General features: G+C 43.8%; 1 protein-coding gene across 1 annotated transcript in view; it reads right to left on the bottom strand.

Annotated features, from left to right (window-relative positions):
- Positions 1 to 1,391, bottom strand: part of csmd2 (CUB and Sushi multiple domains 2) — a 280,010-nt gene extending 278,619 nt beyond the window's left edge. Inside the window, 1 exon segment of the mRNA XM_086193866.1 lies at positions 579 to 1,391. Within this exon segment, the coding sequence (XP_086049992.1) occupies positions 579 to 747 (169 nt within the window). The 5' untranslated portion in view covers positions 748 to 1,391.
- Between the last annotated feature and the right edge of the window lie 13,628 nt (positions 1,392 to 15,019).

Genomic DNA, 15,019 nt, shown 5'->3' on the forward strand with positions numbered 1-15,019 from the left:
ACGCACGCACACACAGGGAATGAGGAGGAAAATACATAAAATGTTTACTTGTCAAGTGGAGAATCTCTTGAGGTCTTATCGGGGAAAACTGGGAAAGTCAAAAGGAAGACACCTCATCTCCTCCTTCGCACACACGCACACGCACACGCATACACGCACTTTCCCAATGCGCGAAGAAAACTTCCATTTATATCACCCTGACAGCCAATTGAAGCCCCCCTGTTTCCCCCTCTCGAAAAAAACCCCAAACCTCACACACATTCCACAGTGCTTTAGTGAAAGACGAGAGTAGAGTCGAGGATAGACGGAAGCTCGTGAGCCATTGGTGTAACCAAAAAGCACCCACCTCTTCGATTTGAATAACTTTGGGTGCAAGAACATCGACATCATCACAGCAAGGTGATCCTAAATGCGCCTCTAGGATGGATGAGTGCGCGCGCGCGCGTGTGTGTGCTGCTGATTTGTATTCAGTCATGGATCGGGGAGAGGGTGGGCGGTGGAAAGGGGGTGGGTGGGGGGTTGGGGGTGGTTAGCCTGCTGCATTTTGCATGTCTTCAGCTGTACAGACGGGGACTTACCCTTTACTGAGGCGGCCAGTAACCCCATGTATAAGAAGAGCACCCGGCTCCAGTGATGCGCTTGCACTCCCACCTTCATCAGAGCAAAAATCCGTACTCCGTCCCCTCTCCTGCATTCCGGTCCCCTCACAAGTCCCGTCACTGCGTCCCTATTTGAAGCGGTGGTCATGGCAGAGCTTCTTCTCTGGTCTGACAGGCGCGATAGTTCTCAGATGGTCAGAAAAGGGAGATTCACTCGGTGTCGGTGCTGAGAAAAATCCCAATGCATGGAGGAGGCTCGGATCTCGCAGCTGGACTGAACCATGTCATGCGGGGACCGAGGGGTTCAGAGTCTCTGTCTGAGAAGATAGATTTCACACCTTAAAGGGGAGAAAGAGGAGGGGGAGGCAAATCAAAAGGGGGGGGGGTGAGATGGGATTCAAGTGGTCACTGATCTACTCCACACGCGCAAAATAATCACGAGAATCCCTCGTCCGCTCCTCATATGCAACTGATATTAGCAGAGCCCCAGAAAGCATGCAGGAGATCCCTCCTTCAGGTTGTGCGCAGCACTTATTAGTCCTCTTTATCGTATCTCCAGTCAGCATTTGGAGCCGATAATCCACCTCTCAACTCGCCAATGTGAGATTCAAATGAGCGGACGCCGAATGATGGGGACGGAGGCAACCACGGGGATTATCATCCGGATCCAAGAAAAAAAGTTCTCGACCAACGTTGGTGTGAAGTCAGGGATCTCGGTGTGTTGAGAGAAATGTGCAGGTTGTGTGTAATTCCCAGGATGATGGCAGCTCGAGGATGCAGCGTCGTCTCGGGTCCGTGCGACGCCAAGATTCAGACTGCGGACCTGCTCCTTCCCTGCGCCTCTCTCTCTCTCTCTCTCTCTCTCTCTCTCTCTCTCTCTCTCTCTCCCCCATCATGTGCCTCCCTCCATCCCGCTCTCCTACTCTCTGTCCCACTCTTTCAACCCTCTCCAGTCATATATGTTCAAACGAAAGAGCATTTTTGATTGAGACAAATTAACTCATTAATTCATAGGGCGATGAGGTCAATAAGCAATTGTTTAAGGTAAAATATATTATAATAGTAATAGTAATCAAATAATTATTGTAAAATTAAATTCGCCATGCCCTTATTTGTCATGACAGATTCAGGGTCCATTGTCTCCGTCCATTAAGAGCAATCACCGGATTGCATTTAGATGTCCACTACTTGCTCGCTAATCGTGAAATTGATGGTTAACAGGCTGGAACCTTTGCCAGTAAAACTGAATGTCATTTCCAATTTTGCATACGAAACCCTGGTATTACCAGATTTCCGCAGTGTTGCGTGGGTTGTAATGACACGTGCGTTGGCCTTCATGGCTGCGTGAATGACCGACATCATAAACAAGCTGCACGCAACTCACTGAAACTCTCATCTTGTCTGCTGCACACTCATGGACACGTGAACTTCCATATCATTAGCATTGTTATAATTATTAATTTATATGATTTTTTTTTTTTTTAGCCAGGGAAGCGGTCAACTCAGATCCATATGAAACGATCTGCAGATTTTACATTCCATCAATTACTGCTCACAGCTCAAATAGATAGAGAAATAATACAGATAATAATGAGATTTATGTTGCTAACGTGTGTTGCTATGACAGTCAGCCGAGGTGAGTCTACCACTTCTGCTGGAGAGGAAAATCTGCTTCAACAGTTTAGATGTGGGATTAACAAGTCAAAGTGTGTGAAGAAAAGAGTGAAATGTTGGCCACAAGTATCTTAACACAATACCTTAAATCGCAGATGCACAAGTGTAACACACTGTCACGGGTCTGTTTGTTTATGCAACAGTTTTCTGAGCTTTTATCACGGTTACGCCACCTGTCAAGCAAATAGCCTGCAGTCTGAGTGAATGATGCTCATCCTGCGTGATCATTTAGTTCTCAAGTGTATGATCACTCCACACTGCACTCCAGGAGTGTAGGAGGTTGCCATTAATCTAATGGTGTCAGTTCACATTGCACCTTTGCGTGCAGTGACATCATTCTCATGATGTTCATTGGAAGGCTGCTGAGCCGGTGTTGTGTTGAATTCCGATCTCTCATTAGATTCGTTCCCTCTGTTGGGTTATGGTTAGCATCAGGTTAGGATGACAGGTAACAGGAAAAACTGGACAACAGAATTTGATGTAACACCAGGACTGCCTGCAGCAGCTAGCGGGTATTTGTCACTTCAGCAATGGTGAAGTACACAACCAAAGTGATCTAGTCAAAGTAATATTATCCAACATGTAACAATTTCTCAGTTAAATTTAGTATGTTATAAAATAATCATTAAAAAAATACATTTCAGTATTTTACAGAGCCTCAGTTCTCTGAAACCCAGGACCGGACCTTCAAAACTGTCTTCGACCTCATTAAATCAGCCCCGTCACAGTCTTACAATCAAAACGTTGATATTTTTCTACAAAAGAGATTTTGATCAGCCGGTCACTCAGTAACATGAGTTTTACAGTGCAATATATTTTGTTAAATGTTAATACAATGGGCTAATCATGTTATCAGCCTTCTCGATGGCAAGAGGAACATCGGCCAGCGGTAGAAGCTGTGTATTAATTCATTCATTTGTGCATAAATATTTCACGAGGCTCAGTTTGACCAAATACTGGATCTAAAAGGGTTTAAAAAGGCATCGTTCATTTAAGCTTGACTTCATTAATCTAGTATTTTTTTTTAACAATATATGGATTGTGGTCCACACAGGTTAACATACAAGCTGTTTTGATATTTCCACCGTGCCGTTTCATTATAAATTACATTTGCCTAAAGCAGATGGGCTAATAAAAAAAGATTGATTACATCTACGACTAACATAGATCTCAATAAATATTGAGGCCCAGCTCAGGTGGGCTGGAGACCCCCTGGATAATGTTAATGTACGGCATCTGCTCGCTGGCCGTATGGAGCCCTCATGATGATGTCCGTTATCACATGCATCCTTGGTCTCCCAGGGCCGTCTGTTCTGCATCACAGCTCGATATTCGACAAGCTGGTAACTGAAGAGTAGCCTCATTAAAAAGTCATGATTCGAGGCAGCGTCTCACACACAGGACGCTGTCATGATGGACCTGACGAGTCAAGTGCTGATGTTATATAGTCAGAATTTCATAGGCTTGCAGGCCAGCCGGTGAGGTTGTGCATGAAAAAAAAAAGTTCATTTTATCGAAAGCTGTACTTGTTGCACCTTAAACTGATACTTCATCCAAAAAGTGCGTATATTCTGTCCAAGTACACACAAATAGGTGTCTTGAGTTCATGCAGATTAATGTTCTCCTCCTGCATCGCTTCCTCGTGACTCTAGAATGCAGAAGGAGCCAGCCACACATATTTAGCTTGAAGCTAAAGGTACTGACAGCTAACTATTGCACAGTTGTTCAAAAATGTCTATATCCAAACTCTCAAGCACATCCGTCACAAAGGAACACGAGCGAGTTGGTTTTACCTAAACTCCTGCATGCTCTTTGAAACAGCTTCTACCACTATGAGGAGTCATTTCCCCACGACTGGCTGGCATCCCTCTGCTGATGTCAGATCCAGGTCCAGGGAGGATGCATGGCCTGTAAGAGATCCCCCATGCACTCCACCCACATGTCACGCCCACCAACACTTTGGCAAGAGGCACGACCACTCCTGTGTAGGCTACCTTCCAAGGCAAAGCAGAAGCAGGTTGGGCAAAGGTGAAAATTGAGGTGCCCTAATCTACCCACATGAAGCAGGAAGCATATGACCAACAGTCAGACTTCCCAGCTCTCCAGCACTTGGATTGTTGCATGATGAGAATCCCAAGATTGCAGTGAGGAAAAGTGGGATTTTTCTCTACCAGGAGAGTGGGACTTCAGGGCAAAGGAGAATGGAAAATGTGCCCCGTGCTTCACCGCCATCTGTGCAGGAGACATAAAATCTGTGCTGGAAGTTCAGACAGTTCCCTTGGCCAGCCGAAGCACTGCTCCAGCCATCAGCTGAGAGGCCAACAACCTGCGGCCTCCTAGAGGTAATACATCTGCCATGTGTCTGCCTAGGTGTGCGCTCTCTGTCTGTCTCTCTGCTTACCCCTTTCAATTTGTACAAATATTATTGTTAATATAATTTTATGCCACTCTTATTATCCTCTGGAGCTGCAAATCTAAAACTCACGCAAAACTCCTTGCCTGGCAGTGTGATATTGATATTAATGACAGTGTCGTGCTTGGCTAATTAAAGGCAGCAGAGAAGCAGCAGAAATGCTCATTCACGAAACTTGCTGAATGCAAATTTAGCAACAAGTTTTACCCTTTTCCTTCAGCCTTGCAAAAAAAACAAAAAAACAACAACAACAAAAAAAACCCTCATTTAATGAAGCTCTTTTGTTCCTGCCACACAGCAGGCGTCCTATTAGCTGCACTGCTTTGCTTCTTTTTCTGGATTTCAGACCTGCCTTAAGTCGTGTCAGTAGATAAATCAGCCAAACCTTATCAATCCAGCAGTGGCTCTGTGGTACATGCACATATAAGCAAAGACGGCGGGAAGAACTTCCTCAGCTGGATGATTCAGAGGGGTAAAAATCCTGACGGGTGGGTAATTGTGCAGTGGTAAAGTGAATCATAAGAACACTCGCAGGAAGACCATCTTGCACAAAACAGTACAGTTCCTACACACTCAGCAGAGAGGGGTTACGCTGGGACGACAACTCATGTCACTGCTTTCTAATTAATCAGGCGTAGGTTAAACGTGTGCTTTATTCTGATAAAGCAAAGGTTCCCGCTCTTTTTGTAAGCCTGCTGTTATTAGAAATTTCTGCTATTTATGCGTCTCAGCAACCGATGCACCGATGCTCAGACACAATATGAGTGACATCTCACTAAAATGGATTCATCTGCACTGGTGGTGTTGAAGCAAATGGCGACTACTAACAACAGCAGAGTGGTCTAAAAAAAGCCAGTTCAGAAACTTTCAAGCGTAGTTTAGGCGTGTGGAGTGAGATCACAATCATGGTGGGAAGAACATAAAACACAAGTTTATTTGTGATAGAGGATTTTTAGAGGGTACGACAGATATTTTTGGTATCCCCCTCCCCCTCTTTGAGGTTATAAAGAATAAATTGAGGAAACGTCACCTGATACGGTTCAGGCTTTTTCTTAGCAGCTGTAGCTGAAGGCTGCTCTCCTCTGTCTCTCTGTCTAAATGTGCATATGTAATACAGAGCGCTGGCACTCCTCCAGCAGTCTGCAGTCAGTCCTGATATGATAGAATTAAGTATCTGATAGCGTCGCCCTGTTGATTCAATCACACTTCTTAGAATCGCTTCAAAATAAACACCTCCTGCATCACACTTGACATGACACAGGCCAGAGAAGATGATGTACATGTGAAGAGGCTACAGAGCTAATCCTCGCGCCCTTGCTGTGCGCGTTGCAGTTGCACGTACAGATGGCGAGGGTGTGAATGCCAGGTCCAGGGTTAGTGCTGCCAAGGTGGGCATGAAGCAAGCAGCTGCCCCTAAGGAGAGCGCCAGACCTTCTACCTCTCTGCAGATAGGTAAGTTTACAACTTGGCATCCCTTGCAAATGTGCATGTATGTGTGGGCGTGTGTATTATGTTTCATGTGGTGCGGCATGAAGAATTTATCATGATCATTACCATCTGAGCACGTTTATTTTCCATGCTGAGTTAGCTACAGCACGTCCTCTCGCCCTCTATGCACTGTGCTTCAAAGTTTGTGCGTGTAGCATCGCATTGTTGTGACTTTTAATAATTTGTCTTTTACCAAGCTACACATAACAAAGGAAGGTGAGGAGGTCTAATTTTAGTTAGGGCCTGAGCCAGAAGGTACTTCTGGGCGAAGACCCTATTATGTTTCGAAGTCAGAGAGACACGAAGTCAGCGCTAAAAACAGTAAAAACACACACTTAGGAACATCACAGGCCTCTAAAAACATCACAGGGGGGTCCGGGGGGGGAGAGGGGGGTGAGGTCCCCCATTGAAACCTATGGTGGCAAAAATTATATCTGAAATTGCTGCGTTTTTTTGGCTATTATTCTTTCTTTCTTCCGCCGCGACTTTAACGCTGAATTTGACCCCCTGAACATGCATGAAATTCGCTGAATTTTTGCACACACGTCCGGTCCGGCGAAAAATTTTATATTTAAAAAAAAAATTTCACCAAAACTCAATAGCGCCACCTAGGGAGCCAAAAAACAAAAAAAAAATTGGGAGCGTTATAACTGCTTGCACGAATGTCCCACAGACATGGGACCAACACCGTTGGAATCGTCTCATTAAGACGAACAATTCATACACTCTGACCTCTCACCTATCTACAACACAATGTCCACAAATTGGACAAAACTGTCAAAAAAAGGAATTTTTTACTCCCCGAACAAAATCTATCTCCTCCTAAACCGTAAATGGCATCGCTTCCAAACTTTCACACATTACTCTCCCAACTGTGCTCTTCAAAAATCTTTAAAGGCTAATATACTACGCGCTCGGTTTGGATTTTATAAGCCCTCAAAGTCGGGGAGACACGTTTTACGTTACAATGGAAGTCAATGGGGAGGCCGTGTCCTCTCATAGTACATACTCTCGAACAAACGCTTGGCACGTCTACACTGAAACTCTCACAGCTTCACAAAACATATCAGTCGATTCCTCAGAAAAATCTCTACAAAAATATGGAATTATATTCCACTTCCAAGCAACATATGCAGAGTTATTTGCTTTTCACACACTAAAAATGTACACTTTTCAGCTGCTCTCCACTCAGGCACAGATGGCTGAGATTTGTTTACTGTAGTCATGGAAACCACAATTGGAGGGTCTCTTCCCTCATGTACATACTCTCAAACAAACACTTGTAGCTTCTAAACTAAAACACTCACACCTTCAGAAAACACACCATTGAATTCCTGACAAAAAACTCTACGCACTGATGTCTTTACTTTCAACTTTTGACCAACATATGCTGAGTTATGACTGTGTTTCACAGTTAAACTGTCAAATCCTCCTCTGCTCTCCACTCTGACAGAGATGGCAGAGAGCGAGCAGAGAAGGGAGGGGCTCTTAAAGGGCCGGCTCTCAGCTCTGCACTCACACTGTGCAGCGCACTGAGGCTCGTATCTCCTAAACTACAAGGCCTAGGGATTTGCCGATTACACCGTTGGATTGGGGCCGGCGATCCGGCCGCGGTTAGGCGGGGGCTCAGGCCCTAACAACGCTGCTTGCAGCTTTAATTAGGGCCTGAGCCAGAAGGTACTTCTGGCGAAGACCCTATTATGTTTGCTCGGCAGAGCAACACATTAGCAGCACTAAAAACACTAAAAACACACACTAAACAGTGTCCCAGGCCCCCCCAACACCCATGAGGCAACTGGGTCAGACGGCCCGGAGCCAGTTTTCACATACACACCCATTCAAAACCTGGTATTATACTGTTCTTGCTCTCAATGAGTGCGCGCTATATGCGCATAATGCGCATAACGCGCATAATCTAATTTGACCCCCTGAACATGCATGAAATTCGCTGAATTTCGGCACAATCGTTCGGTATGTCTCAACATTCACTAATCAAAAACAAAAACGCCACAAAAGTCTATAGCGCCACCTAGGGAGCCACACAAAAAAAAGATAATTATTTTTAATTTCGCGCGCTATAACTCCTCACACAAAACTCCCACAGACATGGGACCAACACCGTTGGACTCGTCTCATCAAGACGAACAATTCTTACACTCTGACCCCTCACCTATCTCCAACAGAATGTCCACAAATTGGACAAAACTGTCAAAATCAGGACTTTTTTTACTCCCCGAACAAAATCTATCTCCTCCTAAACCGTAAATGCCAGGGCTTCCAAACTTTCACACATTACTCTCCCAACTGTGCTCTTCAAAAATCTTTAAAGGCTAATATACTACGCGCTCGGTTCGGATTTTATAAGCCCTCAAAGTGGGGGAGACACGTTTCACGCTTACAATGGAAGTCAATGGGGAGGCCGTGTCCTCTCATGGTACATACTCTCGAACAAATGCTTCTCACGTCTATACCATACATCGCACAGCTTTTAAAAACATATCACTGTATTCCTGACAAAAATCCCTACAAAAATATGGTATTTTGTGTTACTTTCCACCAACGTAGGCCGAGTTATTCAGCTTTTACACACTACATTTCTCTTAATCCTCCACTCTCTCCACTCTAGCACAGATCAAAGAAAGTGCAGCGGGGGAGGGGTTCTTAATGGGCCAGCTGGCAGCTCTGCTCTCAGCTCTGCTCTCAGCTCTGACAGAGATGGCAGAGATTTGTTTACTGTAGTCATGGAAACCACAATTGGCACTTCTCTGCCCTCATGTACATACTCTCAAACAAACACTTGTAGCTTCTAAACTAAAACACTCACACCTTCAGAAAACACACCATTGAATTCCTGAGAAAAAACTCTACGAACTGATTTCTTTACATTACACTTTTGACCAACATATGCAGAGTTATGACTGTGTTTGTCAGTAAAACTGCCAAATCCTCCTCTGCTCTCCACTCTGACAGAGATGGCAGAGAGCGAGCAGAGAAGGGAGGGGCTCTTAAAGGGCCAGCTCTCAGCTCTGCACTCACACTGTGCAGCGCACTGAGGCTCGTATCTTCTAAACTACAAGGCCTAGGGATTTGCCGATTACACCGTTGGATTCGGGCCGGTGTCAAGGACGCGGCCGTAGGCCGCGCGGGGGCTCAGGCCCTAACAACGCTGCTTGCAGCTTTAATTTCAATTATGTTTTAACGAGATGTAATCCACTCAAGTAGGGATCCAGAAATCTGTTAATCTGTGAATTCATAGTTTTCCATAAATCCCTCAGATTCCTCTCTCATGGCATTGGTTTAAACACATGGAGCCATCCTGTCAACTTTGGATTTCAAATTTGCCAACCGAAGATCAAAAAATCAGAGAAGACGATAAGCCAAATCGGCTCTCCGGACAGATCTTATATTTGATCTTATCTTTACATTGGATCTTATATTTATTGTCATAGTTGCATTTTTACAAATTAGTGCCAAAAATAATAATAATCCATCATCGTCTTCGGCTTATTCCTTACTAATAAGGGTGGCGGGGGGGGGGGGGGGGGGCTGGAGCCTATCCCAGCATCTACGGGTGAGAGGCGGGGTTCACCCTGGACAGGTCGCCAGTCCATCACAGGGCCAACACATAGAGACAGACAACCATTCACACTCACATTCACACCTACAGTCAATTTAGAGTATCAATCAGCCTCGTCCCCTCTTGATGTCTTTGGACTGTGGGAGGAAGCTGGAGTACCAGAGAGAACCCTCACAGGAACAGGGAGAACATGGAGACTCACACAGAAAGATCCTGGAGCCGGGGACTGGAACCCTGAACCTTCTTGCTGTGAGGCGACAGTGCTGACCACTGCACCACTGTGCTGCCCAATAATAATAATAATAATAATAATTATTATTATTATTTAAAAAAATCTCTTGTTAAATGTATTTAAATCCCAAAGAGAGTAAATATCTAATTGCAAATGATCCTTCAGCACTCACTTCATTTGTATCATGGCGTCACCTTGTGCAATTCGTAAAAACGCACACAATTATTGAAGAAACGATAGCGTGGAGTTTTTTTTTAAAAACTGCTGTTCATTTCAATTAAACATTCTGAAAACATTACTGTACATTCACACGTATTTGTTCATGCATGTTCTTATGTTGGTACGAATTTGTATGCTAAAATTTTGAAATACAAATCTCAAAATGATTCCAAATTTATGTATTATTTTAATTTTGGCGAAACCGGCTCGTTGAACTCTTTGTTTGTAGTATCACAGTATTGCCATCTTCGTGTTTCATTTGACTTTATGAAACACCGAATATGAAGTAGTGCAATACAGTGTGACTGATTTGATTTTAAACATTGCATTAGTTACATCTTTCTAATTGCCTAGATTTAATGGCTTACCGATTATGTGCTTGTTCAACAGCTCTCTGAGTTCTTTAAACAGAAATCAAGAGGGAGTCTTGCTTTCAAGTGGATGGAACTTTACAGCGACCTGCAACATCACAGCACTTCATAGCCTGGATTATTGCTCCATTTAACGCTGTTCGCTGCTTCTCAGAAGTCCGCTCAAATATCTACAAACCCGCGTGACTGGAAATACTATACCAGCTGGAACATACAAAACACTGACCGCTGTATTGTATCATAGTATTTTTTTAGCTTTGAGGCCAGTGGCTGCATAAACTAGATCAGAGAGTGGGCTTTTGATAAGCGGCTGGTTTGAATTGAGCTCATAAAGGCCCATTTACACCGCAGCAACTGTTTTTTTTTTTTCTCATAGTGAATCATTGATGCATCGCTGCAAAGCTGAGGAGCTCATTTAAGAGCATTGCACAAAGCTTGGAACACACTGGGTAAATCGTGACACGTGACGTTAGCGTAGAGATGGTTGCTGCAGTCGGCATTAACACTGTTATAAATTGATCTATTGATAAGACCCGCCCACAAATATATTTAAGCCAATCCCAGTTCGTAGCTGTTAGAAAATGTACTCTGAGATCCTGAGTTTAGAAGAATTAGCAATCATACCTTGTATCTGATTGTACTGATGCACTTGTGATAAATGCAACTCCAACACAAAGTATCCTTGTAGTCTCCCTAATACAGTATAATGTGTAGTTGAAGTGGCTTTGTAACTGGTAATAACGGCAACAGATCGGTGTGGGATGATGAGGCGACCACATTCATGAAAAAAACTAAGCATAATAATCTGTTTGTTGCCAGGGCAACTACTTGTTTTGTTTCAGGTTTGTAACCTCTACTTCTTCTATATTTCATTACTGTCACATCAGTCTACGTTCCCGACGCTACCAGCCGCCGACGAAACTGGCACGGTATATCTGCTCCGGCCACTCACCTTTCTTTTTTTTTTTTTTTGTTGGAAATTCTCAGCAGATTCGCTTCACATTGAGATGAAGACAAGCTGCTGACCGCTTCCACTGTTCTCAGGTCACTGCACCGATAAGAACCCCGCGCCACGCCATTAACAGAACCTTTGCCTAAGTGCTCAGATTCTGGCTTTCAAGGCAGTTACTGTCAGAATACAACATGCGTACACTTCAGTAACCGTGGTTAGGCTTCACCCAAATCCTTGTTTAATTTTTCTTCTGGTACTTTCGGTGTTAAAAATGAGAATAAAAAGTCAGATGTCATATTGGCAGACAGCTCATTAATATCTGTGATGTGAGGGAGAAAGTTGACGATAACCCAGCAGGAAGAACAAGGCTCATTTTAGTCTTCTCGCCTCTAAACGTCCCACTAATGATCTTAGACAGATTCCGGGAGTCTTGTGTGCTTCCAGGCCTCTCAACAACAGCATGTGAGTCCGGTTGAAGTTTTGTGCATCCCTTCTATTCTCTAACAAGCTGCATATCAGTCGTTGTTTCCAGTGTTTTGTTTTTTTCTTAGTTACTCAAAATTAAGAACAGCTTCAAGGGGCCAGTATTGGTACCTCAAAGGAAAATGGTCACCAAGGATCTTCAAGAATCCCTGCAAAGCATTGTAAGCTACCCGCTGGCTAATGCTAACATTTTTTCTCTCCGATTTTGTAGCATCGCAGCCCTGAACAGACGTTGCACACGTTATTATCTCAGAGAACCTTGAAGAAATTTACTCCTGCTCGTCCAGGTGTATTTTCCTGTTTCAGCTTCACTTTACCTTCTGTCTGCAGGGAGTTTGTAGTGCTTGGTAAATAGAAAGGTTTGCAGGGATATTTTGCGCTCTGTGGAAAATCTTTTTACAATCTCTCCTCTCTCAGTACCTTCTGCCTGTGACCTATTTAAATTTGGGTTGCGCTTTTTCGCTATGGCGGTGACAATGACAGCGAGGTTTGCACCTTTGGCCTCGGCACTTCCAATAATTACTGAGGCTGCAAGAGAGATCCCTCCTGGGCCGAGTTGGTGATGTGGGGGTCTCGTGGTGTCAGCAGAGAAATGAGATGCTGGGAAAAGAAAGAGAGAAATGGTGACATTGTAAAATTTGACGGAGGGAGAACATTATAGAAGTTTTATTTTTGGCAGCAAAGCAGCTGATGCAAAGATGCAAGTTTATCGAGAGTGAAATAAGTTACTTTTAAAAATCTCTTGTCTGTTTCTTTCACACATAGATGCAAGGAGACACCGGCTCAATACCTGCTCTTGCTCTTGCACTGACCATAACCTAAATATTCTGCTATTAAACATTTACAGAAAAGAGAGAGGGTAAAGTCTGGCTGACAGAGATAAAAGCAAGTGCTTTTTGAGATGAGTATCTGCTGCAAACGGGAACAGTTGGTAATCAAGCCAAAGATATTACATGTTGCCTTGAAGAGATAGAAATTAAGTAAAGAGACTGCTATTAAGTACAGGGGTTGGCACACCTACACTCAATGCCTCAGCATCCAAACTATTCAAAAAACAAAAAAAAAAGGGAGTTTTTATTAAAATGATATTTAAGAAGGCTCCACTGTTGGAGAATGTGTGTGTGTGTGCGTGTGTGTGTATGTGTGTGTCAAAATGGTTCGGGTTCAGCAGCCGCGATCGATAGGCTGCTGTGAATGTAGGAGTGTCAGATAAGTTGGGAGGGGTGTGAGAGGTGGAGGTTTGCTGGGGAAAGGGCTGGTGCATGGCAGCCTTTGTGCCCTTCAGGTTGGGTAAGCAGGTTGGGTTAGTGTGTGAACGGCAGAGACATAGGCCAAAGTTTTTTTCTTGCGCGTTCTTCTCTGCTCTTCTAGCTAATAAGCTTGTCTCCCAGCTGTTGCTAGGCTACATTGGGCTGTTGTTTATTCTCTGGCAGGTGGCCTTTTCCTTCTTCAAGCCTGTGTGTGTGTGTGTGTGTGTGTGTGTGTGTGTGTGTGTGTGTCTATGTGTGTGTGAATTACCGTTTAAGAGTGTATATTTTATATCAGAGTGTGTCCAAGCTGAGTAAGAGTGAAATAAAGACAAAGAATTTTGGTCAAAGTTTGATTCTCAACATTTGTCCGTGACATCGCCGATATCGATTTAACTTTTGAGCCTTTCCTATTCACCAGTTGTGTATGTGACCCGTTCACACATGGTAGGTGTGTGTCCGTCCATCTGAACACGGTTGTTTCCATTACTAGAAAGATTTACAGAAACAATCTTCTATGAGGGGATTCTGAAAAATCTTGTAACCAGGCAACAACAAAAAAAAGATCTTCTGCGTCTGTGTGATCTTTCTGCTCCCAATAAAAACACTAAACTCTTGAAAGAAGCTGGTCCCTGCAGTTTTTCCTTTCAAAGGGGGGTAAGGAAAGGAGCAACCATCAAAGAAGTCGATCAGAGATCCATCGAGTGGTTTTGAAGTGGGAACATGAAGCTTCATTAATCAATGATTTTCGCTCCTGAAGCAGGAAACCCACCAAGCTCTGGGACAAGTGTTTCTATTAATACAGTATTTAAAAGAAAAAATAAACAAAAATAGAGGTTTTTTTTTAGCATTAACTCTGACTCAAAATCAAATTGCCAAGTGTTGTGCTTTTTCGCTTTCAGGAGTCCGCACTTTGTTTTGGATCAAGCCCGCCGCCCACTACCTGGCATTTCCAAGTGTTTAGAGATGGAGGATGATGCTATGAGCGATCGCCTGGCACCACAAGACATTTTACTCTCCAACTGAAGTGCTAATGACAAAGCCTTATTAGTATTATTTATTGTTATTATCACTGCTCCGCTTTGCATCACGTTAGATTACCTCCAGCAAATTATCGGTTGGATCTCCGTTTCTAATTAGTTAAATGCATCCTCTGTTATAATGTGACTTGTTATATTCAGCTTGTCGCTGAATACATCTTGATTAATGATATTTTTAACTAAAGGTTCATTTGAAGTAGTCGTCGCTTCACTTTTAAGACTTATTGGACTTGTGATGACATTAAAATAAAAAGGTCACAACTGGCCTTTTCTTTTTCCTTGTCGCACATTCGTCTTTCCTTGGGTCAACACCTCTCTCGGGGTGGCAGCAGCTAATATGACCTGGATTCTAGTGGCGAGGAAACCCAGGTGGCTTCGGCTTCTCAAGGTTCGAGTTGCACATTTGCATCTGAGGCACAGCGGTTCGACTGCTCTGTGAGTTCTGAGGAGATACAGACGTCAGATCTCGCTGACGGGTGACGAGATTGCTGCATCACAACTGGAACGCGTTTCATCTTTGGAAGAAGAGCAATGAATGGCGCTGAAGGGTTTTCTCCTTGGAATCTGGCTTCAGCCTCTGTGTCAGCTCAGCGATCTGACTTGTTGAAGTTAGTCCCAGATAAATGGTGATAGATGGATGGTTCATCCAATCATGCCCCAGGTCAGTGGGAAACATTTACATAGACCGACTTTTGCATATAGATCATCTATTTATGACAAGGTC

This window comes from Aulostomus chinensis, chromosome 22 (genome assembly GCF_037954235.1).
Source record: "Aulostomus chinensis isolate RoL2024-O1b breed Wild chromosome 22, RoL_Achi_v1.0, whole genome shotgun sequence".
In the NCBI taxonomy this organism is placed as follows: Eukaryota; Metazoa; Chordata; class Actinopteri; order Syngnathiformes; family Aulostomidae; genus Aulostomus; species Aulostomus chinensis.